We start from the raw sequence: 17317 nt of genomic DNA, 5'->3' as shown, positions 1-17317 counted from the left end.
CACACAGCAGAGGCAGAAGGATGAAGTAAATAGCTGCTTTATTGCTCAGAAGGGGAAATGGAAGGAAAATGCTTGAGGAGAGAGAAGGAAAGAAAGGCAGTCAAGCTGGGAAAGGAAGCACTGGAGCGGGGACCTGTCAGCCAGGATGGCTGATAGAGACAGCTCCAGCTCCCCATCCGGCTGCGGGGTCTTTTGTTAGAAAACTCTGCTGTTGTTATCTTCATTTCAGTGGTGGTGTTAATAATTTTCTGCTACAGGCTCCTTCCTCCCTCTGAGAACAAAGGAAGAGATACTGAGGTATGTCCCTGGATTTTAAGGAGCCAGCTGTGGGGTAGGAGAAATGTCCTGCCTTTTTATCAGTTGAGCAGTTTTAACCAGAATGCCTGCAATCTAGTGGATCCAGCATCCCCCACCCCTCTAAAAAACAAAACAGACACCCCCTCAAACGAAAAACTGTCTCTAAAGATTTTGTTCAGCCATGAAAGTTTTAAAGGGAAATAGGAAAGTAATCTCAGTTAATCGTGGAGATGGGTGGTCAGAGTTGTTGCCATACCCCAATGCTTGCAGGCTTGTCCTAAGCAACTGCCTGAGCCTACTCCTCTATGACTTAGAGAGGCTTGGGAGACTTCAGCTTTTCTATAAACAAGAGGCAGGGGTTGGGTAGGAGCACAGGGTCCTGTTCAGTATCACTAATACATTAAATAAGAAAATCTAGTGGTAGGTTTAATAAGTATCATAATTTTCAAAGTAGTGATGAATATACATGATATTTTGAGGTGTTTACAACACTTGTAATGTGATATGAAAATACCTGTATTTTCTGCTAATACTACTGGGGTTTTCTGCCTACATACAAGTTGAAAAAAATTGCTACATTTCAGTAATAGTTCAGTGAAAATAAAGGCATTTTTTCCCCCATCCAAGTTCATGGACCCCCTTAATTTTATTCATTGATCCCTTGGGTGTCTGTGGCCTTCAGCTTAAGAACACTTGATTTATTCTGCAGGTGAGGAAGCTGAGGAGGGCCTCTGTGAAAAAAGTGAGGAGATTTCTACTCTTGGAAAAAGAAGAACAACATTTGAATTCCAGTGTAGCTCTGAAATGAGTATCAAGTCAGTACTTCCATTCCGACCCTCAGTTTCTTTCCTTATTCAGTTAGTATGTCTTGAAACTTACTATGTACCAAGCACTGGCCTAGGCTCTAGGGACTCACTGGTTAACCTTACAAGGATAGTAGATGTCCTTATAAGGTATATAATCTGGTGAGGAGTTAAACATCAAACAAACACGAAGAAGTGTGTTTACATGTTTACAAAGGGACAGTATGGGTTTTTGTGGTAATCTATAATAGTAGAAATTCAAATTAGCTTGGTAGGTCAGGGAGGATGTTTGTATAAGCTGGGACCTGAAAGATACCAGGAGCCTGTGTCAACTGAAATAAAATGCACAACCTAGAAGATGAGAGTTACATTTTATTCGGCAGACTTCCTGAAGATTCGAGCCTGGGACATAGCCTCAGATTGCTCTAAGAGACTGTTGGACTCAGGCAAGGGAGAAGCCAGGATATATAGGAGTTTTTTTGCAATGAAGACCAGGTAGTCAGAACATAAAAATATTAATTAAAGAAAATCAAATATCTCAAGTTACGGAATTTAGCACTTTTCTGTATATGGGAAGGTGCAAAGGTCTGGGCTCATTGAAATCATTCCTTTGATATGCATGTATCTATCTAGGGCAAGTATCCTGTTCTTCTGCACCCTGAGTTCCCTCAAGTGCGCAGTTGGGGGTAGCTGCAGAGGTCAGGCAGCCTGCTTCTCTGCATCTTGAGTTCCCTCTGCTCACTGTGAGAGGTAGGTGGCAGTAGTGGCTGATGACTTGATGGCCACAGCATTCTTTGTTTACTGATATGTTGGCAATATTTTTCATTCACACTATCTAGCTGAAAAAGTAGAGGAAGGGTGTTCTGAGTGAAAGGAATGGCATATTTGAAGACCCAGAGGAAAAAGAGCATGGGGCATTTCTGAGATGGAGGCATTCACTGTGGTGGAGAAGAAAGAGTGCATGGAAAGTAGGGAGCGTTGAGTCTGGAATGACGCACAGGACTGATTGTGAATGGGTATATGATTCATTTAAATAATTTTAGGTTTTGCATTAAAATGCAGTAGGAAGCCACTGTAATGTTTTAGGTAATGACAAGATCAGATTTGCATTTTAAATAGATCTCTTTAGCTTAGTTTGTGGAAAATGGATGGAAGGAGCAAGAGCAGATTCAGAGAAATCAGTTAAGAAGCTCTTGTGGTAGCATAGGTAAGAAGATGGTGGTTTGGAAGAGGTGGGGATTCATGTATTCCCTCAACAAATATTTATTGAATATTTGCAAGATCTTGACAGAAAACGTCTGGCACATTCAAATTATGAAAGATGTTGGTTGGATTTACAAAAATGAACAAATGACATCAGGGCTAGCAATACTTGTGCCATTACCACATTTAGGCTTGAAGGGGCAAGGGTGGAGAGCAATTCCTGGAAGCTGGAGAGGGGAGCTGTGTGGTGGGATTGATACGCGGGGAGGGAGAGATATGAGGAGAGGAGGGTTGATGCACAGGAAAGACCTGGGGAACCAGTAACCAAACTAACTCTCCTTTCTCCTTAACACAAGAAATGAACAAAACCATACCAAGTCCTGGATTCATAGAGTGTATATTCTAGGAAAGCTATTTTAAATAAGGTAGGCACACCCCTGATGATATACAGTGACTTTGCAGGAGATACACATGTATATATAATTTTAAGGTAGTTTCGGCCAGGTCCCGAACTTCCATGTGTCTCTTTTCTAAAATTGATCTGGCAAGAACATGTCTGTAGTAGAAATAGCATATTGCTGCTTCTTCTCCACATCACTTTCACATTGACTTTTCTCTCATTTAAAAAAATTTATCTATTTCTCTATTTATTTATTTTTGAATTAGAGTTTTATTGATTTTTTATTGAAATATAGCTGATATGCAATATTATGTTAATTTTAGATATACAGCATAGTGATTTGACATTTAAATACATTATGAAGTGATCACCATGATAATTCTAGTAATCATATGTTCACATACAAAGTTATGTACTATTGACAATATTGTTATAGTACTATTGACGATACTGTTTATGCTGTATAATACTTCCCTGTTACTTATTTACTTTCTAACTGGAAGCTTATACTTCTTAATTCCTTTTACCTATTTTTACATCCCCCACCCCCTCCTGTCTGGCAACCAGCCATTTGTTCTCTGTATCTATGAGTGGTTTTGTTTTGTTTCATAGTTTTTTTTTTAGGTTCCGCATGTAAGTGAGCTCATATGATACTTGTTTTTCTTTGTCTGACTTACTTCACTTAGCATAATACCCTCTAGATTCATCCCTATTTTTGCAATGGCAAGGTTTCATTCATTTTTATGGCTAATATTCCATTATATATATAAATATCACATTTTCTTTATACATTCATCTGTCATTTAGATTGCTTCCATATCTTGGCTGTTATAAATAATGCTGCAGTGAATATAGAGATGTATATATATTTAAAATTTTTTGTTTTTGTTTTCTTTGATAAATAACCAGAAGTAAAATTGCTGGATTGTACGGTAGTTTTATTTTAAATTTTTTGAGTCCATACTGTGGCTGTACCAGTTTACAGTTTCACCAACAGTACACAAGCATTCTTTTTTCTCCGTTTCCTTACTGATACTTGTTATTTGTTGTTTTTTTGGTGATAGCTATTCCAGCAGGTGTGAGGTGATATCTCATTATGGCTTTGATTTTTATTTCCCTGATGATTAGTGATGTCTACATGTACTCTTTGGAAAAATACCTATTGAAGTCCTCTGCCAATTTTTAAACTGGGTTTTTTAATATTGAGTGGTATGAGTTCTTCATATATTTTGGATATTAACTCCTTATCAGATATGTTATATGCAAATATCTTCTCCTACCTAATAGGCTGCCTTTTTGATTGTTGATGGCTTCTTTCACTGTGCAAAAGCTTTATTTTGATGTGGTCCCATTTATTTATTTTTGCTTTTGTCTCCCTTTTCCTGGAGAGACAGATCCAAAAAAATATATTGCTAAGAGCATACTACCTGTGTTTCCTTCTAGAAGTTTCATTTCTTACATTTAAGTCTTAAGTCTATTTTGAGTTTATTTTTGTATATACTACAAGAAACAGATCTAGATTCATTCTTTTGTATGTAGCTGTCCAGTTTTCCCAACACTGTTTATTGAAAGGACTTTCTTTTTTTATTGTGTATTCTTGCTTCCTTTGTTATAGATTAATGGACTACATCAGCATGGGTTATTTTTTGGGCTGACCACAGTTGATGCCTGACCAATGTGGGATTGAGGGGCACTGACCCTCCACACAGTCAAAAGTTTGTTTATAAATTATAATCAGCCCTCTGAAACTTGATGCCTCTGTATCTGTAGTTCCACATCCATAGATTTAACCAATACAAGATTGCATAGTACTGTACTATTTATAATTGAAAAAATATGCACATAAGTAGACCCAAACGGTTCAAACCCACATTGTTCAAAGGTCAGCTATATTCTGTTCCATTGATCTATGTGTGTTTTTGTGCCAATACCATACCGTTTTGATCACTGTAGCTTCATAGTATAGTTTGAAATCAGGGAGCATGATATCTCTAGCTTTGTTCTTCTTTCTTAAGATTGTTTTGGCTTTTTTGGGTCTTTTGTGGTTCCATACACATTTTGGGATTATTTGTTCTGGTCCTGTGAAATATTCCATTAGTATTTTAATAGGGATTGCATTGAATCTGTAGATTGCCTTGCTTAGTATGGACATTTTAACAATATTAATTCTTCCAACCCATGTGACTGATATGTCTTTCTATTTGTTTGTGTTATCTTCAATTTCTTTTACCGGTGTTTTATAGTTTTCAGAGTACATGTCTTTTATCTCTTTGGTTAGAATTATTCCTAGTACGTTATTCTTATGATTCAGTTGTAAAGGGGATTGTGTTCTTAATTTCTCTTTGTGATAGTTCCTTATTAGTGTATAGAAGTGCAGCAGATTTCTGTATATTAATATTGCAACTTATTTATTTATTAGTTCAGTCTGTTGCTGGAGTCTTTAGCATTGTATGTGTATAGTGGAATGCAGTTAGCATACAATGACAGTTTCATGTCTTCCTTTCCTACTTGGATGCCTTTTATTTCTTTTTCTTGTCTGATTGCTGTGGTCTGAAGTTTCAATACTATGTTGAATAAAAGTGGTGAGAGTGAGCATCTTTGTCTTGTTCCTGATCTCAGAGGAAACACTTTCAGCTTTTCACCACTGAGAATGATGTTGACTGTGGATTTGTCATATATAGCGTTTATTATACTGAGTTATGTTCCTCTGTGCCCACTTGGTGGAATTTGTTTTTTTTTAAATAAGTGGACATTGAGTATTGTTAAAAGTGTTTTCTGTATCTATTGAGATGATCCTATGATACTGATTCTTTGTTAATTGGTGTATCCCATTGACTGATTTGTGGATATTCAACCATCCTTGCATTCCTGGTATAAATTTCACTTGATTGTCGTGCATGATCCTTTCAATGCATTGTTGGGTTTAGTTTGCTAATATTTTTTGAGGGTTTTTTTTTTTTTTTCATTTATGTTCATCACTGATACTGGCCTGTAATTTTCCTTTTTTGTGGTGTCATTGGTTTTGGTATCAGTGTGATGCTGACTTTATAGAATGATTTAGGGAGCATTCCTTCAGTTCTTTGGAGTAACTTGAGAAGAAGAGGTGTTGAATTTTCTTTAAACGTTTGGTGGAATTCACCTTTGTGGTCCTGGAATTTTGTTTGTTGGGTGTTTTTGATTACTGATTTAATTTCAGATCTAGTAACTGGTCTCTTTATATTTTCTATTTCTTTCTGATTCAGTCTTGGAAGATTTTACATTTCTAGGAATTTATCCATTTTCCTGTTATCCAAATTTTTAGCATATAATTGTTTGTAGTCTTCTCTTATGATACTTTTTATATCTGTGATGTTATTATAACTTCCTTCATTACTGATTTTATTTATTTGGGCTTTCTTTTTTTTTTTTTCTTGATGAGTTTGGCTAGAGATGATCAATTTTATCTTTTCAAAAAAACCCAGCCCTTAGTTTCATTGATCTTTTCTGTTGTTTTTTAGTTTGTATTTCATTTATTTCTACTCTGAGGTTATGATTTTTTTCCTTCTACATACTTTGAGTTTTATTTGTACTTCTTTTTCTAGTTCCTGTAGGTGTAAGTTTAGATTGTTTATTTGAGATTTTTCTTATTTCCTTAGGTAGGCCTGTTTTGCTATAGACCTCTCTCTTAAAACCCCTTTTGCTACATTTCAGGTTTGGAATGTTGTGTTTCCACTTTCAATTGTCTTAAGATATTTTAAAAATTTCTTCTGATTTCTTCAGTGAGCTGCTGGTTGTTTAGTAAAATATTATTTAGACAACATGTTTATGTTTCTCCTAGTTTTTTTTTTTTTTTTTTTGTAGTTATTTTGTAGTATTGTTCTGTTATGGCTGGAAAAAGATGTTTGATATAATTTCAGTTTTCTTAAATTTGATGAGATTTCTTTTGTGGCATAGCATGTGATCTATCCTCAAGAATGTTTCTTGGGCACTTGAAAAAAATGTGTATTCTGCTATATTTGAATGGAGTGTTCTTTATATACTTCTTAAGACAATCTTATTTAATGTGTTGTTTAAGGCCTATGTTTCCTTATTGACTTTTTACCTGGATGATCTATCCATTGATTTAAGTGGAGTTTTAAATTCCCCTACTATTATTGTATTACTGTCATTTTCCCCTTTATGTCAGTTAAAATTTGCCTTATGTATTTAGAGACTCCTGTGTTGGGTGCATATATATTTACAAGTGTTACATCTTCTTGTTCTATTGATCCATTTATCATTAAGTTTAATTAGGTCCCATTTGTTTATTTTTGCTTTTATTTCTATTTCTTGGATAGACTGCCCTAGGAGAATACTGCTCAAATGTATGTGAGATAATGTTTTGCCTATATTTTCTTCTAGGAGTTTTATTGTGTTTTGTCTTATGTTTAAGTCTTTAATCCATTTTGAGTTTACTTTTGTGTATGGTGTCAGGGAGTATTCTAGCTTCATTGATCTACATGCTACTGTCCAGTTTTCCCAACACCATTTGCTGAAGAGACTGTCTTTATTCCATTGTACGTTCTTGCCTCCTTTGTCAAAGATTAATTGACCAAAAGTTTGTGGGTTCATTTCTGGGCTATCTATTCTGTTCCATTGATCCATTTGTCTGTTTTCGTACCAATAGCTGGGTAGAGTATTCTTAGTTGTAGGTTTTTTTCCTTTCACCACTTTGAATAGATCATGCCACTCTCTCCTGGCCTGAAGAGTTTCTGCTGAAAGTCAGCTGACAGTCTAATGGGAGTTATTTTTTGTGTAACTAGTTGATTTTCTCTTGCTTTTAAGAGTCTCTCTCTACGTATAATTTTTGCTATTTTTATTGTAATGTGTCTTGGTGTGGGCTTCTTTGGGTTAATCTTGTTTGGGATTCTCTGTGCTTCCTGGACCTGGATGTCTATTTCCTTCTCAGGATATGGAAGTTTTCAGCTATTATTTTTTTCAGTTATGTTCTCTACTTCTTTCTCTTTATTATCCTTCTTTGACCCCTATAATGCAAATATTAGTATGTTTGATGTTGTCCTAGAGGTCTCTTAAAGTATCTTTATTAAACATTTTTTTCCTTTTTCCTGTTCAGCTTCACTGATTTCCACTACTGTGTCTTCCAGATTGCTGGTCCATTCTTTTGTATCATCTGATCTACCTTTGATTCCCTTTAGTGTATTTTTATTTTAGTTTTGTGTTCTTTTCTTCTCATTGTTTCCTTCCCCCCCTAACTTTTGTTGACATTCTCACTGTGTTGATCTGTTCTTTTCTTCAGATTGTTGAGCATCTTTATGATCATTATTTTGAACTCTTTATTGGGAATGTTGCTTATTTTCATTTTGTTTAACGGCTTCATTAGTGGGCCTGCCTGACTCCCTGCATGGCTGCTGTTGCCTGCTGGTGCTCTGGATAGTGCTAATAGGCTAGAGGGAGGATTCCAAAGTGGAACTTGCCAGCACTGATGTCAATGCAGTAGAAAAAGATCCCCCAAATTGCTGCCACCAGCACCTCAGTCTCCAGAGGCATCCCAACTGCCTCCTGCCCTTCTGGGAAGCTCTGCAAAATCAAGTGTGTCTTACATAAGCACCTTTTAAACTACTGCCTCTATGCTAGAACTTGGAACATGTGAAATTTTGCACATATTCTTTAAGAACAGAGTCTCTGTTTTTCTATAGCCATCTGTCTTTCCCACATCCCTGCTGGTTTTTACAGCTTGACTTTCTGGGGGTTTGTCTTCGCAGTGCAGGAACCCCAGGCTGGGTGGCTTGATGTGTGGCTCAGACCCCTCACTCCTTGGGGATGACCTCTATAGTTATGATTTCTCTCCCATTTGTGGATTGATGACCTGGGAGTGTGGGTCCTGGCTATACCATGTCTCTGCCTTACCTACCTGTCTTATTGTGGCTCCTTTATTTCTTTAGTTGTGGAAAATCTTTCTGCTAATATTTAGGTCATTGTCACAAATCATTCCTCTGTAAATAGTTGTAACTTCTGTTTGTCTGTGGGAAGAGATGACTTAAGGGTCTTCCTACTCTGCCATCTTGATCTTCTGACCATTCTCCCATTTTGAAAAAGAAATCCATTTATTTTACCCATCATAAATCTTATTATGGTATGTTAATCCCAGAGGGAAAAATGCTGTTTAAATCTCTTTTAGAAATTGAATATTTAATATTTAGAAAAATTATGCTGGGAAATAATCTTTTACAACATGTGCTCTCTCAGGATTTTCATTAATATCAGTAATAAGAAAAAGCTTAAAGTTCTTTCATTATAAGGTTCTTTCATTAGCTTTTGATCAAGATTTGACTACTGTACTTACATTTCATTTTTTACTTTGCTGAAGTGTTTTACTTATTGTTGCTTTCAATGAATTTTGTGGTCATATTTTTCATTCCTACCATCTATTTAAAAGATTACTTTCCTTGGATATGGTTTCAGTTCTCCTATAAGTCATGTCTTATACAGCAATAATCAGTACAGTCTTTTAAGGTCTTCACTTCTGAGTGGCTGAATACCTTCTTTTCTTTTTCTGTTAATCTCTTCTGAACCTCATCTCATTTTAACAGTGGGCATTATTCATCTAGGAATACACAAACTAAAAATCCCTGCACCAACCTAAGGTTAGCAGAAGGAAATAAATGATAAAGATCAGGGAAGAAATAAATAAAGGGAAACACTGGAAAAAAAATCATTTAAACCAAGAGCTGGTTTTTTGAAAGGGTAAACAAAATTGACAAACCTGTGGCCAGGCTCACCAGGATGAAAAGAGAGAGGACACAAATAAACAAAATAGAAATGAAAATGGAAAAATTACAACCATCACTACTGAAATACAAAAAACCATAAGAGGACACTCTGAACAACAGTCAACAAATTGGACAACCTAGAAGAAATGGTCAAGAGTCTAGAACATACAGTCCACCAAGACTGAATCAAGAAGAATTAGATAATTTGAAAAGACCAATCACTAGAAGTGAAATAAAATCTGCAATAAAGAAACTCCCTGCAAACCAAAGTCCAGGACCAGATGGCTTCACTGGTGAAGTCTACCAAACATACAAAGAAAAACTCACACTGATCTCCTTCTCAAACTCTTCTAAAAGACTGAAGAGGAGGGAATACTCCCAGACTCATTCTGTGAAGCCACCATCACCCTGATACCAAAACCAGGCAAAGACACTACCAAAAAAGGAAAATTACAGGCCAGTATCCTTGATGAACATAGATGCAAAAGTCCTGAACAAAATATTTGCAAATAGAATCCAGCAACACATAAAAAAATGTCATACACTATGATCAATTTGACTTTACCCCAAGGACACAAGGATGGTTCAGCATATGCAAATCAATCAATGTGATATACCATATCAGCAAAAGAAAGGACAAAAATCACATGATCACATCAATAGATGCAGAAAAAACATTTGATAAAATTCAACACCCATTTATGATCAAAACTCTTACCAAAGTGGGTATAGAAGGAACATACCTCAATGTAATAACAGTTATTTATGACAAACCCACAGTCAACATAATACTCAATGGTGAAAATTTGAAAGCCTTCCTGCTAAAATCTGGAGCAAGGCAAGGATGCTCACTCTCACCACTTCTATTGAACATACTATTGGGAGTCCTAGCCATAGCAATCAGATGAATAAAAGAAATAAAAGGATCCAAACTGGGTGGGAAGAGGTAAAATTGTCATTATATGTGGATGATATGATCCTATATATAGAAAACCCTAAAGACTCCTCACAAAAACTACTAGACTTGATAAAAGTACCTGGCAAAGTAGCAAGATACAAGATTAACATATAGAAATCAGTTGCATTTCTTTACACTAACAATGAAATATCAGAAAAGGAAAGTGAAGAAACAATCCCTTTTAAAATGGCACCCAAAGTAATAAAATACCTAGGAATAAATCTGACCCTGGAGGTGAATGAAAGACTTGTATGTGGATAACTACAAAACATTGATTAGGGAAATTAAAGTTGATTTAAAGAAATGTAAAGATATTCCATGCTCTTGGATTGGAAGAATTAATATTGTTAAAATGGCCATACTACCCAAAGCAATCTACAGATTTAATGTGATCCCTATCAAATTACCCAGGACATTTTTCAGAGAACTAGAACAAATAATCCTCAAATTTATATGGAATCACAAAAGACCCAGAATTTTCAAAGCAATACTAAAGAAAATGAATGAAGCTGGAGGAACAACCTTCTCAGACTTCAGACAGTACTACAGAGCTATAATAATCAAAACAGAGTGGTATTGGCACAAAAACAGACATATGGATAAATGGAACTGAATAGGGAGCCCAGAAATAAACCCAGAGACTTATGGTCAATTAATCTTTGACAAAGGAGGCAAGAATATACATTGGAGAAAAGACACTCTCTTCAGCAAGTGGTGTTGGGAAAACTGGACAGCTGCATGTAAATCAATGAAGTCAGAACACTCCCTCATACCCTATGCAGAAATAAACTCAAAATGGCTTAAAGACTTAAATATAAGACAAGACACTATAAACCTACTAGAAGAACATAAATCTGACATAAATCTTAGCAATGTTCTCCTAGGACAGTGTACCCAGGCAATAGAAATAAAAGCAAAAATAAACAAATGGGACCTAATTACACTTAGAAGCTTTTGCAGGACAAAGGAGACTATAAGCAAAACAAAAAGACAGTCTATGGAATGGGAGAAAGTATTTGCAGATGGTGAGACTGACAAAGGTTTAATTTCCAAAATATATAAACAGCTCATACAACTGAATAATTAAAAAAGCAACAATCCAATCCAAAAACGGGCAGAAGACCTAAACAAACAATTCTCCAGTGAAGACATACAAATGGCCAATAGGTACATGAAAAAATTCTCAATATCACTAATTATCAGAGAAATGCAAATCAAAACTACATTAAGTTGTCACCACATAGCAGTCAGAATGGACATCATTCAAAGGTCCACAATGATAAATGTGTGGAGAAAGGGAGGGTGTGGAGAAAAGGGAACCCTCCTACCCTGTTGGTGAGAATGTAGTTTGGTGCAGCCATTATGGAAAACAGTGTGGAGATTCCTCAAAAAGCTGAAAACAGACTTACCATATGATCCAGCAGTGCCACTCCTGGGCATATATTGGGAGGGAAGTCTAATTTAGAGAGATACATGCACCCTAATGTTCATAGAAACACTATTTACAATAGTCAAGACAGGGAAACGACCTAAATGTCCATCAACAGATTCCTGGATAAAGAAGTTGTGGCATATTTCTACAGTGGAATACTACTCAGTGATAAAAAAAAAAAGAATGAAATAATGTCATTTGCAACAATGTGGATGGACCTGGAGATTGTCATTCTGAATGAAATAAGCCAGAAAGACAAAGAAAAAATACCGTATGAGATTGCTCATATGTGGAATCTGAAAAAAAGACACAAGTGAATTTATTTACAAAACAGAAACAGAGTCACAGACATAGAAAACAAACTTATGGTTATCCAGTGGAAAGGGCATGGGAAGGGATAAATTGAGAGTTTGAAACAAGTTTTTGCTGTGTAGCGCAGGTAACTGTATTTAATATCTTGTAGTAATATATAATGAAAAAGTATATGAAAAGGAGATTGCAAGCTGCTCAAGGGGTTCCTTACCTTAACTCTTCCTTTCCGCATTTCCAACCTCATTCTTCAACATGAAGGCGCTAAGTCCGGTCCGCGGCTGCTATGAGGCGGTGTGCTGCCTGTCGGAACGCAGCCTGGCCATCGCGCGGGGCCGCGGCAAGGGCCCGGGAGCCGAGGAGCCGCTGAGCCTGCTGGACGACATGAACCACTGCTACTCGCTTCTGCGCGAACTGGTACCGGGGGTCCCGCGAGGCACTCAGCTTAGCCAGGTGGAAATCCTGCAGCGCGTCATCGACTACATCCTCGACCTGCAGGTGGTCCTGGCGGAGCCGGCTCCTGGACCCCCAGACGGCCCGCATCTTCCCATCCAGACAGCCGACCTCGCTCCGGAACTTGTGATCTCCAGCGACCAAAGGAGCTTCTGCCACTGACCTGGCCGTCCTGGCGCCTCCAGAACACAGGTGCTGGCGCCCGTTCCGCCTGGGACCCCGGGACCCTCTGCGACCGGAAGCCCGAGGGCATGGATGGGCCCCAACCTCGCCCTGCCCACTTGACTTCCCCAAACCCCTGCCTCGAGGCTGGACTTGCGCCCGGGAGCGAAGGACTGTGAACTTGGGTGGCCTAAAGAGCCAGAGCTAGCTCTGGGCACCAGCTGGGCAACCTCCCCCAGCCCCCGCCCCCACCCCCCCTCAAGTTTTAAAGACTGTCTTTCAGAATATGGAGGTGTGTGTGTTGAGGAGGGTGGCTGCTCTCCAAACTCTGCCAAGGCAGCGGTAGAGCTGGTCTTCTGGTCTCCTTGGAGAAAGGCTCTGTTGCCTTGATTATGAACTCTATAATAGAGTATTTAGCTTTTATACCTTTTTTGCAGGAAGGTAACTTTCTGTAACCATGCAATGTATATTAAACTTTTTATAAAAGTTAACATTTTGCATAATAAACAGTTTAAAAAAAAGTATATGAAAAGGAGTATATGTATGACTGAAACATTAGTCTATACACCAGTAATTGGCACAACATTGTAAACTGGTTATACGTCTATGTAAAAATAACTTTAAAAAAGAATGTAAAAAAAAAGTCAACACAAAATAAATATGGATGAAAGGCTTGAGCAGGTACTTTGTAAAAGAGAATATCCAAGTAGTCATAAAACATGAAAAGATACATGATGTTCTTAGTCATCAGGGAAGTGCAAACAATATTGAGACAATACTACATACTCCAGAATGGCTAAAATAAAAAGACTATTAATTGTAAAAGTTGGTGAATATGAGAAGCAACTGGAACTGTCATATATTGCTAGTAAGGGTCTAAACTGATACTGCCACTTAAAAAATTAGCTGGTATTCTCTATTGAAATTGAAGAGATACATAGATATATAGATATATTATAACCCAGAAATTCTCCTGGTAAAAAAAGCTAATGGAAATATATGTATAAAAGCAACAAAACACATGTACAAGCATGCTTATTACAGCAGTATTTAAAATATGACCAAGCTGGAAAAACCCAAATGTCTTTCAGTTGTACAGTGAATAAATAAATTGAAATATAGTCATACAATGGAATATTATACAATAAGGAAAACGAACTAGCCACAGCTTCATTTAGTAACAGAGATGAATCTCATGAACAGTATTGAGTGAAGGAAGCCAGACACAAGCAACAAACTGAATCATTCAGTTTGCCTGTTCAAAAACAGAACTAATCTACGGTGTTGAACCTCTGGAGTAGAGAGTTACAGTAATTAGAAGAGGGCATGTTGTGGTGGTGAGGGATTCTGGGAGGTTGGTGATGTTCTATAACTTGTCCTCTGTAGTGGTTACCCTGGTGTGTTTGTTTTGTGAAAACTCAGTGAGCTGCATATGTGCAATGTGTATTTTTTTGTAGTATAATGGTTATTTTCCATTTTTAAAAAGTGAAAAATAACTAGCCACATCTTTTATAGCCTTCTGATTCACCAAGAATTCTTTCTTTCTGGCTGTCTGGGTGAGTATGGTATTGATGAATAAAGACACCCTTCACCCTTAAATATATATTTGTGATCTGATCCTCAGAACTTGTGACTCTGTTGCCTTACATGGCAAAACAAACAAATAAATAAAAAAACTTTGCAGATAGGATTAAATTAAAGATCTTGAGATGAGGATGTTATACTGGATTATCCAGTTAGGCCCAATGTAATCAGAAGAGTCATAAGAGGGGAGCATGAGGGTCAGAGGTAGCATGATGTAGTATGAGAATAACTTGACTAACCACTGCTGGCTTTGAGGATGGAAGAGGGTTATGAACCTAAAAAGGAGGGCAGCCCCTAGAAACTGGAAAAGGCAAGAAAATGGACTTTCCCTTAGAGCCTCCAAAAGAAATGTGGCTCTGCCAGTAATTTATGTTTAGATCCATAAGACCCAATATTGGACTCTACACCTCCAGAACTGTAAGATAATTAATCTGTTGTTTTAAGACACCAAGTCTGTGGCAATTTGTTACAGCAGCTGTATGAAACTAACAATGGGTTATACATTGTACCTGTCAGAGTACTTTGCAAATAATAGCTGCTTTGTAAGTGTGTGCTGAATGAATGGTCAAGCTTAAAAGATGTGATTCTTAAGTATGATGATGAGATTTTAGAAATAAATAAGGATGTCTCTGAGAATTCAAAGCCAGCATGATGTGCTCTGATCAAACAGGTTTTTTTTTGTTTTTTTGTTTTTTTTTCCCAGTTTCCCTCTGATCTCCAAACCTCCTTAAACTTTCCAGGCTAAAGGTCTGGGGGTGAAGTAAAACGAGTACAGGTTTTGTAGTCATCAGACACAACAATATTGGAGATGAGGATGCAGATGAAGATGGCATGATTGGGGCTTTTTATTCCATGAGAGACATCTATTTGTCAAGAGGGAGATTAAAATTTTTTTTTATAAAAGAAATGTGGAAAGAAATAAGATGGAGGTAATATTGGTCTCTGATATCCCATAAGGAATTTGCCATGTGTCAGCTTTAAGATTCAGCCACAGAAATGTAGCACATTATGGTAAAGTAGAGAGAAGTGCTGGGGTTAAGCGTAACAAAGATGCCCTGAGGTTTTGTGTGCTGTGGATGCTCAATTGAAACCTAGTGGGCTGCCTTAGGCCTACCCTAGCAGAGTGAGTTGACTGAACCATCACGTGGTGTGGACTGCTGGGCCAACTTTTAGAGTGGAGGATGTGGCAATAAACTCGGGTTCTGCAGGCAGCTGGATCCTTGGCACAGTGTCAGCAATTCAGGAACATTGACCCTGCCAAAAATCTAGACCCCATGTTAACTAGGCAATTTAGCAGTGGTATCCTGCAGCATTATCAGTGATTAGGTGCACAGACATGAGTGCTCCAGAGACCAGCAGGTGGCAGCCGCCACATCAGGAAGAACCAGCATGAAGCTAGAGTCCCTTCTCAATGCCAGGAGTTTGGGAGCACACTCTTTCCACCCTACTTTGGGGAGACTCGGGGAAACAGAGGCTCTCTGAGTGATTAAGCATTATTTTATCCAATAGAACCAAATGCTTTCTAAAAGTATATTTAAATTGTCAGATTGTATTACGTTTAAAGTAGATTGAAACTTTAGCTCATTTTTTTTTCTCCTGCTAATCAGTGGATGGGGATTTGGGAGGGATATTAATTATAGACTAACATAAGGAGAATTAAAATACTTCTCTACATCATCTGAATTGATGAAGCCATTCAGATTTCTTCCTGAATAAGCTTTTTAGGAGAAGAAAGAGAGATCAGAGAAGTACATAGCAACTTACCTTTCTCTCTTCCTCTCCTCTCTCTTTCCCATCACCGTTTCCTGGTCTGTCTCTGAGTTTGGAAAGTTGGGAGGGAATTTAAACTTGCAGCCATAGCACACTGACTTCTATGTGATTCTGTCTTCTCTTTCTTTAGGACAGTGCTCTGCAGGCAGGAAAGTTTCTAATAAATATCCCCATTCAGTAGGTACGAGACGCTGTGCTAAATACAGAGTATATAAAGATGAAAAAGCTATCCATGGCCTGCGCACAGGGAGCAGGGGGAATTGAGAAATAGGCATTTAAAACAAATGGTTATTACGAAGAAAAAGGAGCCAAGACTCACTTTTATACTGACTCTTTCTAGACCTGTGACTGTGAAGCCATCCCTAACCCCCAGTCAGTTATATTTTGTTCATCTTTTGCTCACATTTCCACTTTGCATTTCTATGCCACTAAACGCATTTTATTTTGTCCTGTGCTCATGTTTCTCTACTAGTTTGTGTATGTCTTTGGGACGAGATCTATGTCTAATTCACTTTTATAAGGCTTTGGGTCCTGGCAAAATTCTAGATACACAGAAATGTTGAAGGTGAAAGAATGTCACTCAATCTCAGGTTGTTCAAAGATTTTAATTGCAATGCTATGTATAAGTAGTGAACATTTTGAAACCTAGTTTTCTACCAGTAGAGACCTAGTGAGTTACATAAGAGGGCTGTTGTGCCGGCATTAAACTTAATTATTTAAATAGACCAATATTGTTGATCTCAAAAGACGTCCATAGTAGGTTTTGAGTGGAAAAGAAGATTATAGGAGAAAACATATACTACACATTACCATGTATGCAATTTAACTGTGTCTGTATGCCAGGAAAGATGATCATAAAAATGTTCACAGAAGTTAATCTGAGTGGTGGGATTTTGTGTGTTTTTAATTTTCTTTTTTATATTTTTCCACATTTTGGTATTTTTTTTAAAGGAATAATTGTTATTTTAAAAATATAGAACTTAAAAAAAATTTCATCAAAATCTGAGTCTCTTTTTCTCTCCTAATCAAAACACTTCAGGATCTCACTGCATTGTGTTCCTCAGCCATGACTGTCCAAATGTCTCAGAGACATTGGCAATGTCTGGGCTAATCCTTGGATTTTATGACTACAGGGTATGCTACTAGCATCTAATGGAAAAAGTCCAAGGATTCTGCTAAACATCCTATAAGGCATAG

General features: G+C 37.3%; 1 protein-coding gene and 1 long non-coding RNA gene across 2 annotated transcripts; one reads left to right on the top strand and one right to left on the bottom strand.

The window, feature by feature from the left end:
• Window positions 1-8912: 8912 nt before the first annotated feature.
• LOC116666458 lies at window positions 8913-13832 on the bottom strand. Its single transcript, XR_004323329.1, has 3 exons — window positions 13094-13832; window positions 9780-9788; window positions 8913-8923 (listed from the first exon to the last, which is right to left on the bottom strand). It is a non-coding gene; the product is annotated as an uncharacterized LOC116666458 (long non-coding RNA).
• Window positions 12261-13222, top strand: LOC102517768 (DNA-binding protein inhibitor ID-3). The gene has a single exon (XM_006179156.3). The coding sequence runs from the start codon at window positions 12407-12409 to the stop codon at window positions 12764-12766; it is 360 nt and encodes a 119-aa protein (XP_006179218.1). The 5' UTR covers window positions 12261-12406; the 3' UTR covers window positions 12767-13222.
• Window positions 13833-17317: the final 3485 nt, after the last annotated feature.

Source organism: Camelus ferus, chromosome 10 (genome assembly GCF_009834535.1).
Source record: "Camelus ferus isolate YT-003-E chromosome 10, BCGSAC_Cfer_1.0, whole genome shotgun sequence".
Classification (NCBI taxonomy): domain Eukaryota; kingdom Metazoa; phylum Chordata; class Mammalia; order Artiodactyla; family Camelidae; genus Camelus; species Camelus ferus.
Note: the sequence above shows the minus strand (reverse complement) of the source record. Positions and strands in the feature narration are given on the sequence as shown.

Coding starts and splice junctions, on each gene's coding strand:
- LOC102517768 (XM_006179156.3), top strand. CDS start 12,407: ATGAAGGCGCTAAGTCCGGTCCGCGGCTGCTATGAGGCGGTGTGCTGC.